Source organism: Anopheles merus, chromosome 3L (genome assembly GCF_017562075.2).
Source record: "Anopheles merus strain MAF chromosome 3L, AmerM5.1, whole genome shotgun sequence".
Taxonomy (NCBI): Eukaryota; Metazoa; Arthropoda; class Insecta; order Diptera; family Culicidae; genus Anopheles; species Anopheles merus.
In genome coordinates this window covers 15554037-15575292 of record NC_054085.1, presented here as the reverse complement: position 1 = coordinate 15575292, position 21256 = coordinate 15554037, and the positions used below count along the sequence as shown (strand labels likewise).

Below are 21256 nucleotides of genomic sequence, written 5' to 3'. Positions count from 1 at the left end.
ATACATAATAGTCCGCTCGAACAAGCGGGGTCGGGGACAAACCTGGTCCTTGCGATCTTTGGAGTTCGTTATCTTAATTTAGCCTTCTCCTCCCCTGTGGGTGCCTAATGAGCCCCCGGGTGAGAAGTTAGCCGGCTAACATTTTCAGAAGGAACCATTACATTCGACTCTTACTTACACCCACCGACTTTGGTTCAGGATTTGATACGGGTTGTTGGTCTAACCTTGAGAGGGTCGGCCAGTACGACATTTTTGCACGTAGCACCTCGCTGGAACTGCATTCTACAGTGCGGCGGCAGGCTCCATCGGCAGTGTGATGTTTTCTTCATTGGCTCTCGATTAAATCCGCACCTGATCGTGTGGCTGCTGCTGCTGCTACCACGCATAAAGCAGGGCAAAAATAAACAAGCGAAAAAAACCCAACGCACACATACACACAAAAATCCACCAATATGCAAATTGAACGTTCGAACCGATCGAGCGAGGTACACATATGTATTTATGTGTAGCTTTTGTGAGAGATCTTGTAAGCTTGTTCGGTTCGCTTTTTTGTTTGTTTTGTTTTTTTGGGTGCTATTAACGCAAATGTAGAAAGTTTTTATCTCACAGCGCATTCCCCCGAACGAACATATAAAACAATAAAAAAGCAACAAAACCCACCAACTGCTGAATGCTTTTAGTAGCCGGCCCGGGTGTAGTAGAATTCAATCCGCCACAAGCTTCTTTGCATCTTCACGAACCGCACCGCATTGGTGGTCAATGTTTTAATAAACACGTTTTTTGTTGATCGGCAAGGGGAGGGCACTGTCGGATCGATTTCGGCAGCCAGCAAAGGCACGGCACGAATCAAGCACGGAATTGACAGCTTCCAACCAACCATCCTGCGTCCATTTGACGATATGGTTTTATACTGTTTTTGGCAAGGCACAAGCTAGACGGTGAGTTATTTGCATGTCCTATCACAACAAAGGTTTCTGGATCGGCGTCGATGGTGTTCCTTCGGCGTGTGTCAATGTGGTGACGTACTATCATTGTTTACAAACCAGAGCAAACAGACGTGCGTGCGTCTATCGCAAAGACTGATCGGGAAATTTATGAGCTTTTATGGGCAGATTCGATGTCCTTCGTGGTGTTTGGAGCATCCAACCGAGAGCTTGGCTCCGGTTGTTTGAAGCTCAGGGTGTAATGGTGCCGAGTTGGTGGAGATAATTTTGTTATTAATTAGCATTTAACAATGCTTATCGGGGCGAATACAAGGGTTAAATTATGCGAAGAATTTCTTACTTCCGCAGAATCAAACTGAGAGTGAATTTTACATTCAATTTAGAATCGTCGTTTGACCTTCCCGAGACTTGCTGAGTGGGTTTTACGTTCCAGAATTCGAAAGGCTTCGCGTTGTTCAAGAGGAAATAAATATCAGAATCAAGTCTTCTATCCAAGCTTATCCGGCAAGCTAATCCTGTTACAGAAGCAACGTTATTTATGTAAAATAAAAACAAAAAAGCTCGAAAGCTGAGCTTATTGGTAAACAGGTTTACCAAATAACTCGGTTTATTGCTTAATAGCTCCATTAGCACGGGGCGGGTGAGAAGCGAGAACAATCCAACACCAAACGCCGGATGCACTTCAGATTGTTGCAATTTATTGTCCGAGAGTCACCTTAATTAATTGCCTACATTGTTGTGTTTCTCCAGCGCCATATCCAGATGTCGAGAAGCAAAAGGTCATATTTGGATTGCCACACCGAACACAAAGCTGCAGATCGGTCGACCAAAGTCACACACAAACCACCGCGCTTCAGCCCCCATACCCAATAGATCCCGATATACCACACAGTTCGACGTGTCCCATTTGCACGTGCTGCTCAACGTCCGTCGCGGTACGGGTTTAGATGCTGTGAGATAAAAAGGAAATGGACCGTACCTTTCGTGTTTAGGTCATACCAAAACCACAAAAACAAAAAAACTGCGATACAAATCGTGTACACGTCCACCTAGCGTTCCACATGGTTGTATGGCGCCCGGGGTCGCGAATAGAAACCATAGTACTGCACACACACACACACATTAGCGTGTAATTTATGTCGCAAGCGCACGGGATACTACAAGACACTACAGGTCCGCCAATGTGCGGGAATCACGGGAACCTCCGAATGGCATAATTTATTGCGTGAATGAGCTTCACAGCTTTCCGCGTTTGCGGCTGAGTGAGACACGTACCCTCCTCTGCCAATGCTTGTTTGAATTAACAGGATTGAGTCACTTGGGGGAAATGAACCTTGCTGAAAACTGTTTGACAGTGCGGCCTGAACCTGAAGAGGGCTCCCACCTGAACCCTTGATGGAGCGACACTGATTTACGATTATTGGAGACACATTTACGCGAGCGGTTGGGGCTCCGTTTCGATTTCACAATCGGATCGCCAACGGTGTGTATGTTCCCTGTTGCCTGGTAGCGCGTACATTTACATATCTTTTGGTAGCACGAAACGGTTAGCACAGCATTATCACACTTTTCCATGCACCCATGTGGTAAGGGTGTTATCATTTTCGTGGAAGTTACGCACTTTTTCAACATCATTACCGGTCATCAAATGCGATTGATTGGCTCCTCACAATCGTTAAACGCCATGTACACAAGGAGCAGAGAGCCAGGCTGGCTAATTAACACGTTCAAATTATTAATAATTTCCCTTCGCGGATGAGCTCCAAAATAATCACAAAAAAAAAACTACACACGAGCCAGCACAACCGTTAACAAAACACCAGCACAGCACCGCACCACAATTATCCTGTTTCGTTGGCACCAAACCTGTAATTCGCTTACGTACGGTGCGCTTCGTTTGCTAAAGCTACAAAATGTTACACCGTTTCGAAGCAAAGACACCACGCTACTGCGCCGTGTTTTAGCTTGGACACAAATTGGCAGAAATCAGGCATAAAAACCAAACCTCCAAACACTTGTACCCCGCCAGGTTGTTCGCACGAGTTCTGTTGCGAGCCAGCTGTGAGCAACGCGTTGGCTCCGTTTCCCCTTGCTGAAGGATCGCTCGAATGCGCGCTCGAGTACACCGAAAAGCAAGCGACGAGACAAACGCTCAAACGCACACACCGGACCTACCGTACCGTTTGCTTGGACTACCAGCAACTGACTGACGAGCGGCGAACGAAGCGTTACTGTGAGCAAGAATCTATGTGGCCGGCTCGTCCGTGTGCGCGAGCGTTTGCGGGAGGGGTTCGCTCCGCAACGGTGTAACAGTGGAGTGGAGCGGCTGCGGCCGCGGTTTTGCGTGCGTCTTTTCGTCGCTGAGCATGAATGAATGTGAGCGACGGTGTAGAGTACCGCGCTTCCGGTAGCGGAGAAAGGCGGAGAAAAGCAGCAATTCTGTGCGAGATGTGTGTTGTGGTTGGGGTTGATGAGTGCAGGGTTTGCCTGGGTGGAAAGCGTGTGTGCTGTCGTTTGGAGCTGTCGATCGGTGAAGGGATGTAATTAATGTTTTGTTGAGAGTATGGGATGTTGCGGGAATTTTTAATGCATTTCCTAATTGATTAACCTAAATATGCAGAGTAAGGTTTGCAATATGTGCGTCAATAATTTATCTGGGAACACCATGATGATCTGGAAGTATGATCTGGAACCTCGTATGAATTTAGAACAACTTAAAAAAAATGATTGGAATATTTTGGAGCCACTTTTCCAAACTCGAACAAAGAGGAACGATAGTTTCCGTTTCCTAGGTACAACGGTTGCTTTAATTTTTTTCATGAGTATCCTGCTTAGTTATGCGTACAATATGCCAAAAAGTAAAAAAAAAACCTCCAAGCAAACCATTATATGTTATTTAGACAATCACTACGATCGTTCCCGAATTTGATCGAGTTATGGAAAGTGGCTGTTTATGAAATAATAATTATAATTATAAACTATTTATCAAACAAGTGATAGAAACATGAAATATCTTGTGCTAAGTTTTTTACAATTAATTGCTTCATGATGTACACTATTAAACTATATTCTTAATAACTGGAGAAGTTTACCTCGTTGTGTGTTAATTGTTAAAAAATCATATCGGAAAGAACTAAGCAATAAAAACGTCACTAACTTGATATCATATTGTAAAATATAAACTCAAGTAATTAAAATAGTATATAGAGTTAACAACTACAAACCAAAGGACTAAAAATAATGAATAGATGAGTAAAAAACTATCAAAAGAGGGACAATATTACAATCTAAGATATACAATATAACAGACAATCAATTATAAGCAACCAATTGTTAAGGAATGTTTTTTATCAAATCGTAACTGGCGTATTAGAACAACAGAAACAATGAGTAGTCAATACAGTAGTTGTGTGCAAGAACATGATTTTATTATGACTCATCAAATACACTTGCACTGGCACTAGAAGGACATTCAACACTTCTCCCTCCAAGTAATTCAGTTCTTCAACATCAAGAGATAACAATTTATTGGAAAAGATAGCTAAATCAAAGAATACCACGTTTATAAAACAAAACACACGAAAGAATGTTCACGCCTCACTAACCCTGTGCACGATAAATAACCCAGACAAAGGGTAGATTAAATTACACGAAGATGACTGTGTGCTTATGAATCAAATCGCGTAAAACAGCGCGACTGTGATTGGCGGCCCGAACTGCACTATAGATAACTGCTACTGTACGGGATTCCACTGTGCAAAACGATCGGATGGATGCACTATTTTGTGATAAACTGCAGAAACTGCACACGTTTGCCGTCGACGGAATGCAGATAAGGGATAGGGGCAAGGTTTATTTTTAAACAGTTTTCCAGTGAGTCGGCCTCGCGTTGGCTTACATTACTCGTAGAATAGAAGCAATACTTTTGTCTTTTATGGAGGAAAAGTCTGAAGGTTATTTAATTAAGCTACTCATGAAATAGGTGACAGTAAATTATAGAGCACCATCTTTGTTTTTTTTTTAATTTTAAAAGTATGTGAAGATCGTGACGTACTAATGCGAGTTATGTTCTGAACCACTTTGTCTTTGGAATTATTTATGATATCTGTAGATAGTCATGCTATTGAGTAAACATTAGACGTTTCTGATTGGGTAGTGTTAATATTAGAACACGAGTCCTTTGCCTTCACACTGGTTCGCGCGGGAACTAAATAGTGACGGTCGTGGTCGTTGCCGTCGTTTTCGTCGTCGCTGTGGTCATTAGTACCGTGGCATCACTAAATTCTAAATACAAAGGTTAAGCATTCTGTCGGGGGGTGTGTGTGTGTGTGTTTCGGACAGGATCCGTTAGGTGGCAGCATTCAGTCCGCCCAGCTCGGCTGATAATAATTCCCATAAATTGTACCGAGGGCGCCACTGGGCCCTGTCGGCATCTCAAAGCCAATCACCTGGCGTTGTTATTTTTTGCTGTTTAGCGATGGGACCGGCGAACAAAGTTCAACCGACAACACTGCGCAAAACAAATGTGTCGTCTGCAAGAGGGACATAATGATCCCTAGCCCTGGGAGAGCAAAGATAGACCCCGGCGCGCAAACACTCGAACGGAAATCCAAATGGTCTAATCAAATGTTCAGAATTATTCCCAAAAAAAAACTGTGTACTACCGAATGACTGACATTGGATGGGGCGCAAATTTTGAGCAATCGGCACGTTTTGCGACGACAGGCCGGCCATGTGGCTTTATCCGATGACTTATTGAGAGATGTCGGGGTAGTAGTTTTGAACAGAAAACACAATTTAAACGGTTCTAGCAGTATTCTGGGAAACGAAATCATCATCATCATCATCCTGCGTGTGGTTGCTGTGGTGCGTATGCGTTAATCCTTAACTACCATAAATGTGCGCTAAACCAGTGGTGCTTAAATCACGCATAATGGAATGACAGACAAGGGTGACAATAACTTTCCCCACCGCAAAAGCTATTTTTGTTTGCTGCTTTCGGACAGCATAACCACCAGCAACTTCCTCATCATAACTTCCTTAACAGTGGCAGTGGCATTAACAGTGGAAAACTCGTCAGCTTTTGAGTTATTTTTAATAAAATTATTAATATACTCATAATCAATGACAATTTTACACATTTTAAAAATAGTAAATCTCTTGTACTTCTACACTCTGCTGCTCTGTAAAATTTTCACCCAATTTGCAGTTAACAGCGCACAACAGAACAGTGCTCTCGTTAGCCACACTGGGAGACGTTAGCCCTAGGCGACACAAATTGTAATTTTATGACCGTAGCTCAGTAAGATTTATGTTTATTGGCTTGTTGTTAGGGAAACTTTTTCGGGCATGCTCCCTCGGACACACTATCGCGCGAGTATCAAGAACTTTTGCTTCCCTGACCTGTGCCAATGTCGCCGCCGTTTTTTAACTTTTAATGGGTGCCATGGTTGGGTGAGATGAGTTCAATAAAACTATAAAACCCGGTACAAATGTACGTGCATTATGGGGTGGGAAGATTGATTATTGTTTCTCTTACAGAAAAAAGGATTAGGGAGGGGGGTGTTTTGGGTTTAGCAGTACGCAAAACAAACGCATAACAGCAAATCAAGGGTGTGTAAACACACTGTTGGTGTAATTCAAGTACCACCCTCCCACCCACCGTAAAACAACTCACTTAAAGTTTTTAGTTTATGTAGACAGGATTCTTTGCTGTCAAATGGGATTACATAAAACAATAAAAGCCACACGACTCAGCCACGCAGCCATGGGGGGGGGGAGATTTACCGACATTCTTCTGCTTCTCACCTACGCCCCATTGTTGTCGCTCTGCGCTTGTTGAGTTGATGAAAGTTTGACCCGAAATATCATTGAATGTGGCTGTGATTTATTGCGATCATGCATCGATCGATGAAGGGAATGATGAATGGGGCAATCGTCCACTAACGCAGAAAACGACCGGAGCACAATGAATAATAAATGAAATCAACTCCTCGGGACATCTCGGGGCGTAGTAATTCGAGCCAGAGTTCCTTCTCCATGAGGGTGATATAGATGAAGCTGCGATCGGGCAGCTGCTATTCGTGCCTTTCCGTACAGTTTGCAAAGATACTGTCACCACATTAAAGGCTGGGAAGACGAAAAGATTTATGAATCGTTAATAATCGCAAGAAATGCCTATCGAATCATTACGATCTACTGAATTTGCATACCGCTCGGGGATGAAGCGATGTCAGCATGCCATACGCACAGAACATGATCGCAAAAATGTCGCCAAAATGGATAGGATCAATCTAAAAGTTGAGTGATGAACGGTAGGGATCAAATACGGTTTGGTCGCATCGCTTTTTTTTGTTATTCGTGTCTTTCCTCTTCATCGTGTGTGTGTGAGGAAAAAACACCCACACACAAGCAGGCATAGAGTTCCCACACTGGCCAAACCGAGGCAAACTCTCTGTTTTGATGAAGAGATTCGCCCCCGAAACTGACGTCGCAATGTGATGGGAGCGTCGTAAATCGGTCTTAAAATGTTGATTATAATTTTGCGTTTTATTGAGTTATTAAAATACGGCCGAGCCGAGCCTCGGGACGATCGAGACTCGGGATGGAACAGACTGTTGACGGTGGAAGAAAACAAAGCAAGAAGATTACTGTTTAGAGCCTGCGCTCTATCCGGCTTAAGAAACTTCAAGGAAATAGGAAGGAATAAAACGCGCTCCAGTGTAGCGTAAATATAGCAAGAATAATATATAAATGATGTCAATTATAACCCTTTCTGGTTTTGTGATCTCATCGTGATCTTTTTGTACAAATTGCTAGACACGATGACACGATCAATATCCGCAACTCTGTTTCGCACTGGACGCGCATAGAACAGGGGACGTGTAAACAAAGGAGGCTGTGATCTATCACCACACATAGGAGATCACACATCGCAAATGTTAAGCAATTTACTGGTAAACGATCCAACTAGATCCAGTTTAACTGCGTTTTATTTGTCTCGTGAAATTACCCATTCGAATTGGAAGTTATTTTGTTGCCCCTCAGGCCCCCCCCCCACCATTTAATGACTATCGAGCTTAGTTTTTGATCGTTGAGCTATCGCACGCTGTCATAAAGTGCAATCGAGTGTCCTAAAACAAACGGTGCGGATTATGGCGGCCGGAGTGGTTTACTCCGCCCGAGATAAGACTTGGGAGGTAGGACCTGAGATGGATGGACTTTTGGTTTTAATAGGCCCGATAGTCTGGTGGACACAGACTGTCTGACCGACGGGCGTTGGCGATGCGGTCAGTACTAAAGTAGCGCGCTTAATGTGATGTTTTATGTGCTATGCCACGCGACGCGGCTAGATGGTTTCAAGTGCCTGCCGGTGAATGACACTGCTGCAAGCGCTCATAACAAAAAAAACGAAACTATTAAAAGGCAAAGTTTGGGCTCAGAATACGATTCCGATTACGGTAGGACGGTGGCGATGTAAGTAGAAGGTTTTTGTGTTTACGCAGTTCGTTCACGTACAGCGTTCAATTTATGTTAGCGTGAGTTATGGACTAAACGAAACAAGGCGAGCGAATTTGATGTTAGATTTAAAATAAAACCAATTCCTCCCCCTTTACCAAGGCATCCCACAACAGCGAACGAGTCAGGTGCGTGGAAAAGCTGTTGAGCAGATTGTCATCATTATGCTCTCTTGCTTGGGGCATCTTGCTTCCCAAGTGCTCCCGCCTAGTCGCTTAGTATCACCAAACACAATTAACAAATAGAAACACTACCGACTCCCGAGGACGCCCAGTGTGGTTCGAAAATTTACACCCCTCAAACCCTCCTCCAACTCCTCCTTCTCCGACAAAAGCCAAAGTTTTGGTCTCGTAAATTTGGGTGACAAACGGTGCGGTCACGTCGACCGTCTTCGTTTCAGCTTCAGGAAAATTGTCATCCCCCCCCATATGAAGTGTAGATAAGATTTACGTGCCTTCCTAATTGGTTTAGTTTTCTTCACTTTCGGCTTCGACAGCGGCTGATGCGCACACAAACATACACACACATGGGAAGGGCAGACCCGTAAATCGGTCTAGTTAAGGGCGGCTGCGGTCCACTGCTACTCCGAAGGTGTCGGATGATTTGTAACTAGTTTGGGGAGGGGTGGTGAGAGGAGGAGCGAGTCGTTAGTTTGGAATTAAGCCATATTCATATGGGTGTGGCGCATACTCATGCCGTAGATATGTAGGTGGACATTTTGAATAGAATTTATAATTTAAAATGGGGAGAAAAATCCGGTAACACAAACAAAGCGTACCATTTTTATGAGCGTTTTTTTTCCATGTGACACTTTAATAATGATATCGAAAAGCTTGTCACTAGTGTGTGTCTCGTTTAGTAGCGAAATTTGGCATTTTGATGCCATGTAGTCTTCGTTGCGACGGACTGGTCAAACGATCAAATGCTAATAAAAATGTTTGTCGATCGTATGTCGTGCTTGGGGTGGTGCGAAGAAGTTCCTCGGGACGAACTTTATCACTAACACTGAATCTGTCGCAGAATGTATGTGTGTGTGTGTGTTTGCATATGTATGTTTGGAATGTTGTTGCGAACAAGCGAAACATAATTTACGATCCTCGCGGTTGTGGAACCATTTGTCATGCGATTATTAAATATTGCAAACATTTTCGTGGGCTCGGTTTTCGGGCTCATGTTGCTTTTGGTTGTTTCTGTATCTGCAGATTCAAACAGACGAGCGTTAACGATTGTGCGAACATTAGGTTACTCGCTGTATGTGTGTGTGTGTATGTGGGTAACAGTGGGCACCTTTTCTTTCTTGCCCATTTCTCCTTCGATCCTTTGCTAAATATATGGCTTTACCAAATCCCGAATTCCCGACCGATCTCCGAAACCGCGATTTTCGGATATGTTAATTCGACCGCAAGCTCAAAACATCCCATTTTTCATTGGCCATGCTTTCGGCGGTGCCAACCCGTTCCACAGAAGGATCTTCTCCCACCGTCCGTGCGCGCACGTGTGTGTGTGTTTATGATCGCTCGCGATCATTAAGATAACATTAATCATTCTGCACTGTGAATCATGTCGTGTCGGATGTGCAAACTCTTGAGTGGGTTGCAACAACCGACACGTGGTTGCAATTTGTGTCTCATTGCGCGTCCAGGAAGCAGCTTACAAGAAGCTCAATAGGGAGAAGAGGCATTGAAGCGTTAGATCACCAATTCTCCCCTCGTGGGGTTTACGATCCATTGTCTATTGAGGGAGAGAGAGAGAGTAAAAAATAAAGAACCAGCGACCTAGAGAATGAGATATATCGATCGATGTGCGGTCCCTTGAGTCGTCCATGGACTAACGTTGAACACATCGAACGCTTTGTCGGTATCAATTTGGTGTGCCCTGCAAAGGATGGGTGCCCCAGCGTTTGTGTGCTGCACAAATTGCACCGCTAAATCGTGGTAATTGTTAGCGGCGTCACCGGCGCTGTCACACACACACACACACACACACACACACACACACACACACACACACACACACACACACACACACACACACACACACACACACACACACACACACACACACACACACACACACTGCGGATTACGGTGGCCGTGGAGCGGTCGTTAAGCTGCCGTTGGTTTAATGGGTGTTTAGGGGCGGCTTTATAGCCTGCACATCGTTCAGGGCTCGTTCGGTGGGTGTCGGTTTTATGGTTCGTTGTAGTTTTCCCGGATGAATTTTAAAACCGGTGTGAGCGGTGTATCTGCTGTTGTCCTGGTTTTGTTGCCAGTGGGGAATATCCATTCAATATTCATTGCATGACTTATTGAGTGAACTGTAGCGCAAAGGGAGAAACAGGGCGCTTCTGGTGACACGATCCAACGAGGTGATTAGGCTCGTTGAAGGGAGCACATTTTATTGTTTTTTAACATCGTTTTTATGAGTATGTGTTAGGTAATAATGTTGACAACAAACAGTAAAGTGAATAGTAACAATTTGAAGTCATCCTGTAGTGAAATACTCATAGAGCAATGGTAACTTGGATGATCTGACCCTGGATGGTTTGTTGAAATTTAACAAAACGTTGCAGATGAATGGCTTGGGCCTGACTGGAGAGAATCCCCTTTCAATGTTTGTTTAACTAATCTCTTCAAACAGTGTCTGATATCGTGCTGAAAGGTCATTTGATGTGCCAACATACGATATTTATAGCTAGACATGCAACAGGTTCGCGTCACCAGGGAAGCGCGACACGCGACACGCCATTGCACGATTTCTATATAGGCCACGGCCGTCTAGGATGCGTCCTCAGTTGAATCGCCGCGCTCTGCAATGAAACCACCGTTGGGGAAGATTGTGCAAAACATAGCCCGGGAGTACTTTGCGTCCAGCACGTGCCATGGCATGGCTTACATCGTGCACCCGAAACTATCCGTTGTGGAGCGGTAAGGAAGAAATCTTTGCCCCATAGAACAATTGACAATTCACACTTCCGTTCTCTTCCGCCTTTGCCCACCCAGTGTGTGCTGGTCGCTGGTGGTACTGCTGTCCCTGTGCACCTGCATCTCGGCCATCGTCATCGGGCACCAGAAGTGGATCGAAAAGCCAATGATTGTGAGCTTCTCGGCGAAACCCATCCCGGTGTGGAAGCTACCCTTCCCGGCCATCACAATCTGCCCCCAGTCGCGCATCGATGTGGAAAAGTTCAACATTACGGAGGTGTATCTACGGGCCCGAGCGAACAAAACCCTCTCCCAAGACGAGTGGCGCAAAATGCGTGCCCTGTCACACGTTTGCTCATCGGTGATGCGCTCCAAAACCGACTACTACGGCTCGAACGGGACGGCCGGTGGGCATAAGGAAGCGAATACATCAACGCCAAACAGTGAGCGTGTGGTAGAGCAGCTGGTCCGGATGTCACAGTCGCTCGATAAGCTGTTCCAGACCTGCATGTGGAGCTTCAATTTCCGCCCGTGTGAAGCGCTGTGGACACGCAAGGTGACGGAAAATGGAGTTTGCTACAGCTTTAACATGCTGTCCAGTGAGGAGTTGTACACGGCGGATCAGGCATTCCGGGAGCGGGAAGTTAATCCGGATGTTAGGAAGGGTGGATTGCATTCGCTGCATGCGTCCAGGTTACGCAGCTCCGGGTGGACGATGGAGAATGGGTACACGCTGAAGGAGGATCTGCTGGCCTACCCGAGACGGACGGCTAGTGGAGGATTTAAGGGTGGTGCGATCGTATTGTTGAAGATGCATCAGCAGAATCGGGAGTACATCTGTTCTGTAAGTGTTGGGTTGTAAGGTGTTCTTGATGTGCTGGGGAGCATCGCTGTGAGATCTAACCCCAATAACGGGCATATTTGAAGGCTCTTCCATGAATGTCTGATTATATTCTAATTCAATCCTCTTTTAGGGTGCTCTCCAAGGCTACAAAGTTACCTTACATCCGCCGGATGAGTTCCCACGGCTTAGCGAGTACCACATCCGTATTCCTCCAATGCAGGCCGTATCGCTCATTGTCAAACCACGGCTGCTGACCACGCAAAGGAATCTACACCGATTCCCCTACAGCAAGTAAGTGCTCTCGGAACTCTGATGACTTCATAGGACATTCAGAACCCTCTAACCACCGAGTGTTGTATTCCCACAGAAGACAGTGCTATTTCTCGGACGAACGTACGCTACGCTTCTTCCGCGTGTACAACGAACAGAACTGTGAGTTTGAGTGTCTCACCAACTTCACGCTAGCATCCTGCGGGTGCGTTACCTTCGCGATGCCCCGCGACAACACGACCCGGGTGTGCGAGGCGCACGAAAAGCGTTGCTACAAACGAGCCGTAATCCGGTTGATGGAACTGGACGAGCTTTCGGTGGATGCGGGCGAAGAGATGTGCGATTGTTTGCCCGCCTGCACCACGATCAAGTACGATGTGGAGCTGTCGAACGATTGGCTCAACCTGGATGCAATGCTGGATGCTATGATTGGCGGGGAAAACGGAATGAAAGGGTAGGGAAGCGTGGTTTATTTTCCTTGCTGATAAGAAAGTTGTGTTTTATAATTGGAAATATGCTTTCTTTTGCAGCATGGAACCGATGCTACTGTACGTGTACTTCAAGGACAACAAGTTCCTGTACATCGAGCGCGTGGAGTATATGAACTTTAACGGTGAGCTGGCAAATTTTGGTGGCATCCTCGCACTGCTGTCCGGCATGAGCTTAACCAGCATCGCAGAGATACTGTACTACATCGTTGTGCGGCCGTTTGCACTGTGGCTGAAGGTACAGTACAGCAGAGCGGTTCGGCCCGTAACTCCACCGGAGGTGCAGCACACGAGCGATAACTCGCTGCATTTCGTACGTCCTTGGATCCCGTAAGCTGTGTGGCTGTTTCGCGAGAGGGGAAAAAACGAAGACATTTGTTACGATCGTTACGTGAGGTAGTACGGAGATGCCGATCGATCGGATAATCGATCCCCGATCGGATGGCGTTTGTGGTAATGAATGTTAATGCGCCACAGAAATCAACGGCCACCGTTCGTTCTGTGCTCTCCTTGGATGTCGTCTGTATTGGGACGGTTTTGTTTTTGTTTCCCTCATTGTCGTCGAGTTGTTCTCGCGCTAATCTATTCCAGCTAGCTTGAGCTGGCGGATGACATTGGTAGCGTATGCTAATCGGGGCCGCACGATACGCTTGATCCTGCTTTGACGGCTAACTGTTTGCTGTCGAGTAAAAGTGGTTGCGTGAGAGGAATGCTAATTTGCCGAGTGTGCCTGCTGTGCCTGTGGAGAAAGGTTATTTCGGTTGTGACGCACTGTGTTAGGTAATACGAGCGCAGCAAGTCTTTGTGCTGAACTGCAGCTCGTAATTGCCCCTATTCGGCAGTGCATGTAAGAAATAAACACATTTTCCGACACAGGATCACAGTGCAGTGTTTGTTTGAAATATTCGCGCCAAAACTTACGTGCCTTATTGCAGCATTTCTTTGGCCAGGGAAACACAAACAGAGATTGGGCGGGGAGGGTCTTGTGTAATGTGTGAACACCTGCCACGGACTGCAGCCTCTGTTTTGACCCGTTTACGGCACTGTGTGTATAAACAATTTACGCGAACCCGGAAAAGCGTTCCCGTCCCCCCGTGTGTGTGTGTGTGTGTGTGTGTGTGTGTGTGTGTGTGTGTGTGTGTGTGTGTGTGTGTGTGTGTGTGTGTGTGTGTGTGTGTGTGTGTGTGTGTGTGTGTGTGTGTGTGTGTGTGTGTGTGTGTGTGTGTGTGTGTGTGTGTGTGTGTGTGTGTGTGTGTGTGTGTGTGTGTGTGTGTGTGTGTGTGTGTGTGTGTGTGTGTGTGTGTGTGTGTGTTTTGGAATTGGAAAATTTAGAAAACAACCCGCACGTGCTACCGCGTGTTCGATTTTTGGGGACTCTCGTGCCAGCTTGATTCACGGTCAGTAAAGCACAAAGCAAGAGGCAAGTGGGCTGTCGCAGGTGTTGGTTAGTTTTCCGTTTGATGGAAACATTCCGCCCAGATGGACGGCGACGATGTGTAGAGTGCGTGTGTGTTTTAGTTTCCTTTGTCCATAAATTAGCATTCACCTTTGGGCGTCTTTGGCGTTGGTGCTGTAAACTCGCTCGGATGGGTAATTTATTTGTCCATGGGCGCTCGGTTTATGTGGGCTATTATTTTATTTCGTCTAACAGAAAGGGCATTCAAATAAACAACGCGCCCGTCCGTTGAGGTGAGATGACGCTGACGAGCGGTCCAGGGAAGCGATTGCTATAAGATGCTCCTTGCGGGCGGATTAATTGGAATTCAGTTACGGGGATACTGTATACTATTTTCCGATCCATTAACTCTAGCGCATCAAAAGCGGTTTGATTATTATTATCCGCACCTTTAATGTGAACAATTAAAATGGAAATAAACAACGGAAAAATAAATGCCGAAAATGATGTCTGGTGGGACTAGTTTTTCTCAACGTATATCGCTCATTCTATCTTCAATTAATATTGTTTTTTTCTGCAGTTGTATTTTTCTCTCTTCTGTTTTTTATTTCCGTTTTTTATCTTCATTTTACAATTCTGAATTCCTTTTTTAATTACAAGTCATGTCATATAGCTAATGATTATACTTTATTTGGTTTTGACTTCTTTTTCTGTTGTTTGTGTTTTGAGTTCTTATTTTTTTTTTATTTTTCTTATTTCATCCTCTGTTTCTTTTTCATTGATTGTGATTAAATTCATTTAATTCGTTTATTTCATTCGCAGTCTGCCTTTAAGGTATAACTGAGTATCTTAGCTTAACTTAAAAATAACTACAGTATTTCAATGATGTGGCGAAGTAGAAATAAAAAAAATGTAAAAGTTAATAGAAAGAGAGAAAAAATCGTAATATTAGAAAAACCAAGATAATGTAGAAGGAAGTATGAAGAGAAATTAAGAGGATGGTTGAAAGGAAAGGGCACGAGAGCGGAAAGTATTTAACGAAGAGTTAAAGTCAAAGAGATCGTGATAGTAGTTAAACCATCTGAGACAGGACAGAAAAGGATCATTATAACAATACAGTGTATGTCGTGTTTCCACATCTAAAGGAGGATGGCGATGGAGCGCACGGCATGGTACATATAGACAAATAGTGGCAAGCAAATCAGGAGCATCAATGGAGGAAGCAAGTAACCCGCCGCCAATGAAACAAGCTCGACTCACATGACGTCGTTGGCTTAGTGATTGCAAATTAATGAATTGTAATCGCGTTTCATAGGGAGATGATATGTTAAGATTGGATATATTTTTATCTTGTTTGTGTGTTTAGTTCTTATTTCAATATTTCTTCTCAATTCGTTACTTCTTAGTTATGGTCGCTTTAGACCTTGCGTGAAAATGAACGTAAAATTTGTTTTTTTGGCTATATTTCATTGAATATTTATCAGAATATGGTTCATCGTACATCAAAAGATAGGATATTAAATTCCCCAACTATTGGAGAATTATTTTTTCACCGTGAACAAATCGGGGAATCACTAGGAAATGCATTTAATATATTAATTCAATATGTTTTACAGTTTTAGAAAGTTGGGGAAATGAATATAATTACTTTTGGTCTACGATAAGTCATTCTTCTTCTTTCAGTGACTTATTGTTACCATAGCAGGATAGTCAGTCCTACGTATGGGGGTACGGTCTATTCGGGACTTGAACCCATGACGGGCAAGTTGTTACGTCGTACGAGTAGACGACTGTACCACCAGACCGGCTCTTAAGCCGACGATAAGCCATATTCTCATTAAAATGTATTGAAATACTGCAGGAAAACCCAAAAGTTTACGTTCAATTTCACCGTGGCTCTATCGCGGGCCTTAAAAGTTGTGAACGCGTGAGACTGATTATTTAAAATACATTGAAATTGAATTGAAAAATGATTATGTGATAATATTTTAGAACGTTACCATTTAAAAAAAAGGTAACTATGGTACATTGAATATTTTGCAAAAGCCGACAATTTCAAGAAAGGATGAAGCTCAACCTTCTGTCAATTCTTCCCAACGTAAATTAAAGAAAAGCTTGTCAAAATCTCCAAAAAACCCGCAAAATTCCAGCTTAAATAAGCTTTCAATTTGTTTTCCTTGCCTTGCCGTGTGCTGTGGTTTATGGGGAGTCTCTTTTCTAAACTCTAATAGCCCGACGCGCTAATAGCGTCCGATAGTTTGTTCCGTTTAGTGTCCGGTGCCATGTTCCTGTCCCATGGTATGCAAATTTATGCGCATAGCACATTTGCCAGATGAAACAAAAAAGAGAGCCTGCGTTGTGTTGTGCCAAATCCCGCCTAAAGGATCGATGCCTGTAGTTGTGAACACATAAACTAACCTAATAATTTTACGGATTAGCAACAGAAGGTCGGCGTTCTGTGGGTCCAGAGACCATTGCAAAGCCCATTAATTTTAATGATAATTTACGCATGACTTTGTGTGCGAAAATTTGCATGCCTTTGCGCCTATGAGACTGCTGGATCGATTATGGAAGGTTGGCGATTAAGAGATTGGCGTATTAGGCCTGCATTAGTGCAAAAAATGGGAAGATTAATATGAAATTTGGGTTGCGATGAGTTTTAAATACACATCACATCGATCGTTTTGTTACGATCGTGTTTCTTCTTCGCCAAAAACAGCGTGTCGATGATAAATATCAGATTGATAAGCATCTTTGGCCAAAAGGGGTGGTGATTAACGAGGAGCAGCGAGTGGACGTACAAGTTGTTTGTACGGATTTCCATCGATAAGATAAAAGGAAATTGAGGGGCATGCACTTGTAGATGGAAAGCTTTGTCTGTCTTCTGGCGTCTCTTGGATTGCCGACTAGAATAATCATGTCACATTATTCAAATGATTCTAAGCAACGCAGAAGGAAGCACCAGTTGTAATCAGATCGCGAGAGGGAGTGAGAGACACTGGGAATAACTTAAAGCCGTTCTTCTCCTACAATGTTTTGCGATAAGCTTCTCAAGCTCACTCCTCCTCAGTTGCTTGACTAATGAACAAAACTGAAACGCGAGAGGAAGAGAAGATCCTTCATTCAAGCTCGTAAAAGAAATATGGATCGACCCATTCGCCGCTTCCCGAGCGCTTTCTCGATAGCGATCAGTTTCATTTTATCGCATCCGCAACCGCTGAGACACGGCACGAATTAATCGTATATGGGCTGGTGGTTTATGGGGAGCATCTTTTTTTTTAGTGTGTGTCTGGGTAATTTGCAATTTCTTCACCACTTTGTGAGGGTGGAAATGATGGGGTAGAAGGATCAAATCTTGAAGGAAAGAGATAAATTTAATTTTTATATGCAAACCCCCTTTTTTGTTGGCCAGGCGGAAGCTGTGAGCCAAAGTCTTCTAGGTGGAGAGCCGCAATTTTAACGATCGATTTTAATCTGTAGCATCGAAAATTCAGTATCGCCAAATCAAAATCAGACCGACGCGTTCCGTTTGTGACGTGCCGACGCGAACGGGTTGATCGTAGTGAGCCTTGCGATCACATTTGCGCTTTTCCTGGCGTCACGCTCTTTGGCTTAGGTGTGCGTGTGTGTTGATAATTTAAACACAATTAAATTCCAGTCGGGATGGAGCAGTTAATAAACAAAAACAGGGATGTCAATTTAATAGTAGGGAAATAAATTTAAATATAATTTAATGCGCTTCACGATCGCGACCACGGAGGATCAGCCACCGCAACGCGACAACACCTTCGAGCGATCGACTAACTAATAGCTGATTGTTTTCCGTTCCCCTTGTTTCCGGCTAATGGCACCAATCGATCGCTACGGGTACGGGTGCGTAAAGGAAGGAAGCGTAACTTGTAGTAAACGTTACACAGTGAGTTAGATAAAAATAAGTTATTGCACATTCTTCTTTTCCCGTCGGCGACACTGGTCGGGCGCCACCGTGCGTGTTATTTCGTAGCATTGCGTGCTGCCCTTGTGACTGACACTGTGTCCGTGGGTGACGGCTGAACTGCTGGTTGTGGTAGCCCACGATCATCACCAACATCTGAGAACTTACGAGACAAATCCCTTTGTTTATGGTTCCATCTAGTGGTGGCGCTCCAAAACCGGCCTGAGCAAGATTAGCCAAGAATCGGACAAGTGTCGCCCGCAAATGACCCTGTTCCTGGCTGCAGTTTCTGAGCGCTGCGCAAATTGCACTTGCAGCTCGGCTCCGGACGGCTTCCGTTGTGGGATTGTGTTCTGTTTCTTTTTAATGTGTGTCAATCACAAGCAGAACGGGGAGAGAAAATTAATAAAAATCTAATAACTTCATCAACTTCATTGCACGACAAACTACTTTCGACATGATCGCCTCAGTGTTTCTCACATGGAATTACGTTTGTGACGGTGCTTGTTCCCAACGCAGGTCGATTTACCCCCCCCCCCCCCCTCGTTGTTACCGCATGACATTCAAATCTGATGGAATTGTTTAACGTCTAAATGTGTTTATTGAACGGCATACGTGGGTGCTGCGCACCAAGCCAGCTTACACACGCTGCCGCTGTGGCATCATTGTATTTTAAACCCCCAGAAAAAAGAAGGAACACTCTCCCATACACACGTAACGAACGGATTATTAAATCATTTTTGTGCTATGATTCCAAAAATTCTGGTGACAGTTTGGAATTGGGTTCGAGACACACCGACGACCCACGCTGCAAGGGCGAGACCCACAGTCGCCCGCTTAGGCGTTTGCTTTTCCTTTTCCTCGTTGAAGGGTCATTGTCAACAAAGCTGTCGCACGCATAATGCCGCATTCTGTTGCATTCCTTGTGCCGGGGAGAGATGTTTTTTTTTTGTGTATATTTTTGCCTCTGCCCCATCTCACAACGACGACCCGGGTGACATAATTTATGATTAGCCCGTGCCGTACGGTCCGGGAACTGGGTTAGTGAGCGTGTGCGTGCGTGAGTAATTCGGTTGCCAGCGCGGCTGATGCCCGAAACGAGAGCGGCGTGTGCACGATGGAGGAAGAAAGGGTTTTGTTTGAAGAAATTTTCTGTTGACCTACGGCTTTGACGCCCACGTGGTTGATATGTTGTAGCAAAGGGAAGGATGTAGGGCGGTAGGAGGGAGGGTTCTAAGTTCTACCCGTATTGCTGATGCACTCCAAATCACTACCGGGTAAAGGATGGTGCATTCTGAACGGGGTCATTTGGGGCTTTTTGTTTGTCAAGGCGCTTAACCGTAACTAAACAGTGGGAAATTTGTGAGGGAAACGAAATAGATTTATAACATATCTTTTAGTGTGTGCGTGTAGAGATTTGAGTTTGCTGTTGCTATCTTGTATTTAATCAAACAAAATAAAAAAATATTTATTAGCTTCTGTTTTTTCTGTAGTTTTGTGTCTAACAGTCTGCTGTGAACTTGTTTAATTAAACATTGGATTGGATTAAACGGTCAAAATACGTGTTTTCTCGGTTGATTTATAAGTTTGCATTTTAGTTCTGTTTTAAATCGAAATTAAACGAATACAGATCTATTTAATTTTTTCAAACAAACAGCATTACGAGCTTTTCAAAACGATAACGATCCAGTGCTGCCAAACGTTACTGTCAATGTGATAAAAAATTCGGACTCAAACAAAATCCATGTCAGCGTCACGTACTCAATGGTGGATAATCAAATGGGATGCTCAAACAGTTGGTGTGACCAATCACATGCTTGGTGATATTTTAGCAACTAACGCTTAATTAGTCACTTTGTCATGACTTTTTTTTGCACTTTGATCAGTTCTGCAAAATGTCACTGACGCAGTCATGACCAGTGTTGTTAATTGTCGACATTTTTTTATGATATTCGCAGTAAGCGGGTGTCAAAATCATTTTTTGATCATGATATTCATGGTTGCCATGACACGACTTTCCAAAAGCGACAATCATTTGTGCAATAACAATCAATGCTTTTGCGATGACATGATTGCAAAAAATGTAGAATGAATGTCATTTGACATTTTTCATGAGACGCCAGAACTGCTTAATCGTGCATTTATCGATACTTAGCCATTAGACCACCTGATATTTTAACTCAGTCAACCAGGAAAATTCTGTTCTCTTACAGTAGTATAGAAATTCACGCGAAAACACCAAAAAGGACCCATTTTCGATGAAGATCTAGTTCACTTGAGTTACGGCAAAATCAAAAAGTCAAATGATTGTAGCAGAAAAATATCATCGTGTCAAATGATATTTTTTTCCGTGATTGTAGAATGAATGCGTGGATCTAGAATGCGATGCTTCAAAAAGTATCATTTTGTAAAATTTTATGTCGACGACTATCACCGTTCGCAACACTGGTCATGACAAATTCCGCCTGAAACAAAATCATGTCAGCATCACAAGCTCTACTGTGATGATCAGAGGTGAGACTCAAGCAGTTGAGGCGATCATCAAATGATTTTTGACATTTTGTGCAACCAACTCTTGGTCAGTCATTTGGTCGCGACAGTTTTTGTTGGTTATCGTCACGATAGTCATGGGAGATATATGCGGCGTGTATGTGATCCCAAGCAACAAAATGAGCAAGCTTTCTCGCTTTGTCTGACCCTACAGATCATCAAGTCAGACAGAGTCAGAAAGCATGCTAATTTAAGTTTATGTTCAACATGCCAAGTATATCCCAAGAATGTCTTGATTATGACCGACAGAAAACGTCGTGACTAAGTGAGTGAACAAAAGCTGTGTGGTAAACAAAATCACCAAGCATGTGATTGGTCCACCAACTGTTTGAGGCTTGCCTCTGATCATCAGTTGTTTATGTGCGATGATTTGAGCTTCGTTTCAGTC

General features: G+C 44.0%; 2 protein-coding genes across 11 annotated transcripts in view; one reads left to right on the top strand and one right to left on the bottom strand.

The window, feature by feature from the left end:
* LOC121600622 overlaps window positions 1-3193 on the bottom strand; it is a 28173-nt gene extending 24980 nt beyond the window's left edge. For 4 of the 10 annotated variants that reach the window (XM_041929377.1, XM_041929384.1, XM_041929386.1 and 1 more), the window contains exon 1: window positions 3125-3193. The gene's annotated coding sequence lies outside the window, so the exon portion shown is untranslated. The other 6 variants (XM_041929379.1, XM_041929383.1, XM_041929378.1 and 3 more) reach the window with 6 other exon arrangements.
* LOC121600621 (pickpocket protein 28-like) overlaps window positions 1-14092 on the top strand; it is a 32852-nt gene extending 18760 nt beyond the window's left edge. The window contains exons 2-6 of the mRNA XM_041929376.1: window positions 11103-11389; window positions 11465-12230; window positions 12361-12521; window positions 12598-12954; window positions 13031-14092. Of these exons, the coding sequence (XP_041785310.1) occupies window positions 11277-11389; window positions 11465-12230; window positions 12361-12521; window positions 12598-12954; window positions 13031-13322 (1689 nt within the window). The 5' untranslated portion in view covers window positions 11103-11276 and the 3' untranslated portion in view covers window positions 13323-14092. The remainder of the gene's footprint in view (window positions 1-11102; window positions 11390-11464; window positions 12231-12360; window positions 12522-12597; window positions 12955-13030) is intronic.
* Window positions 14093-21256: the final 7164 nt, after the last annotated feature.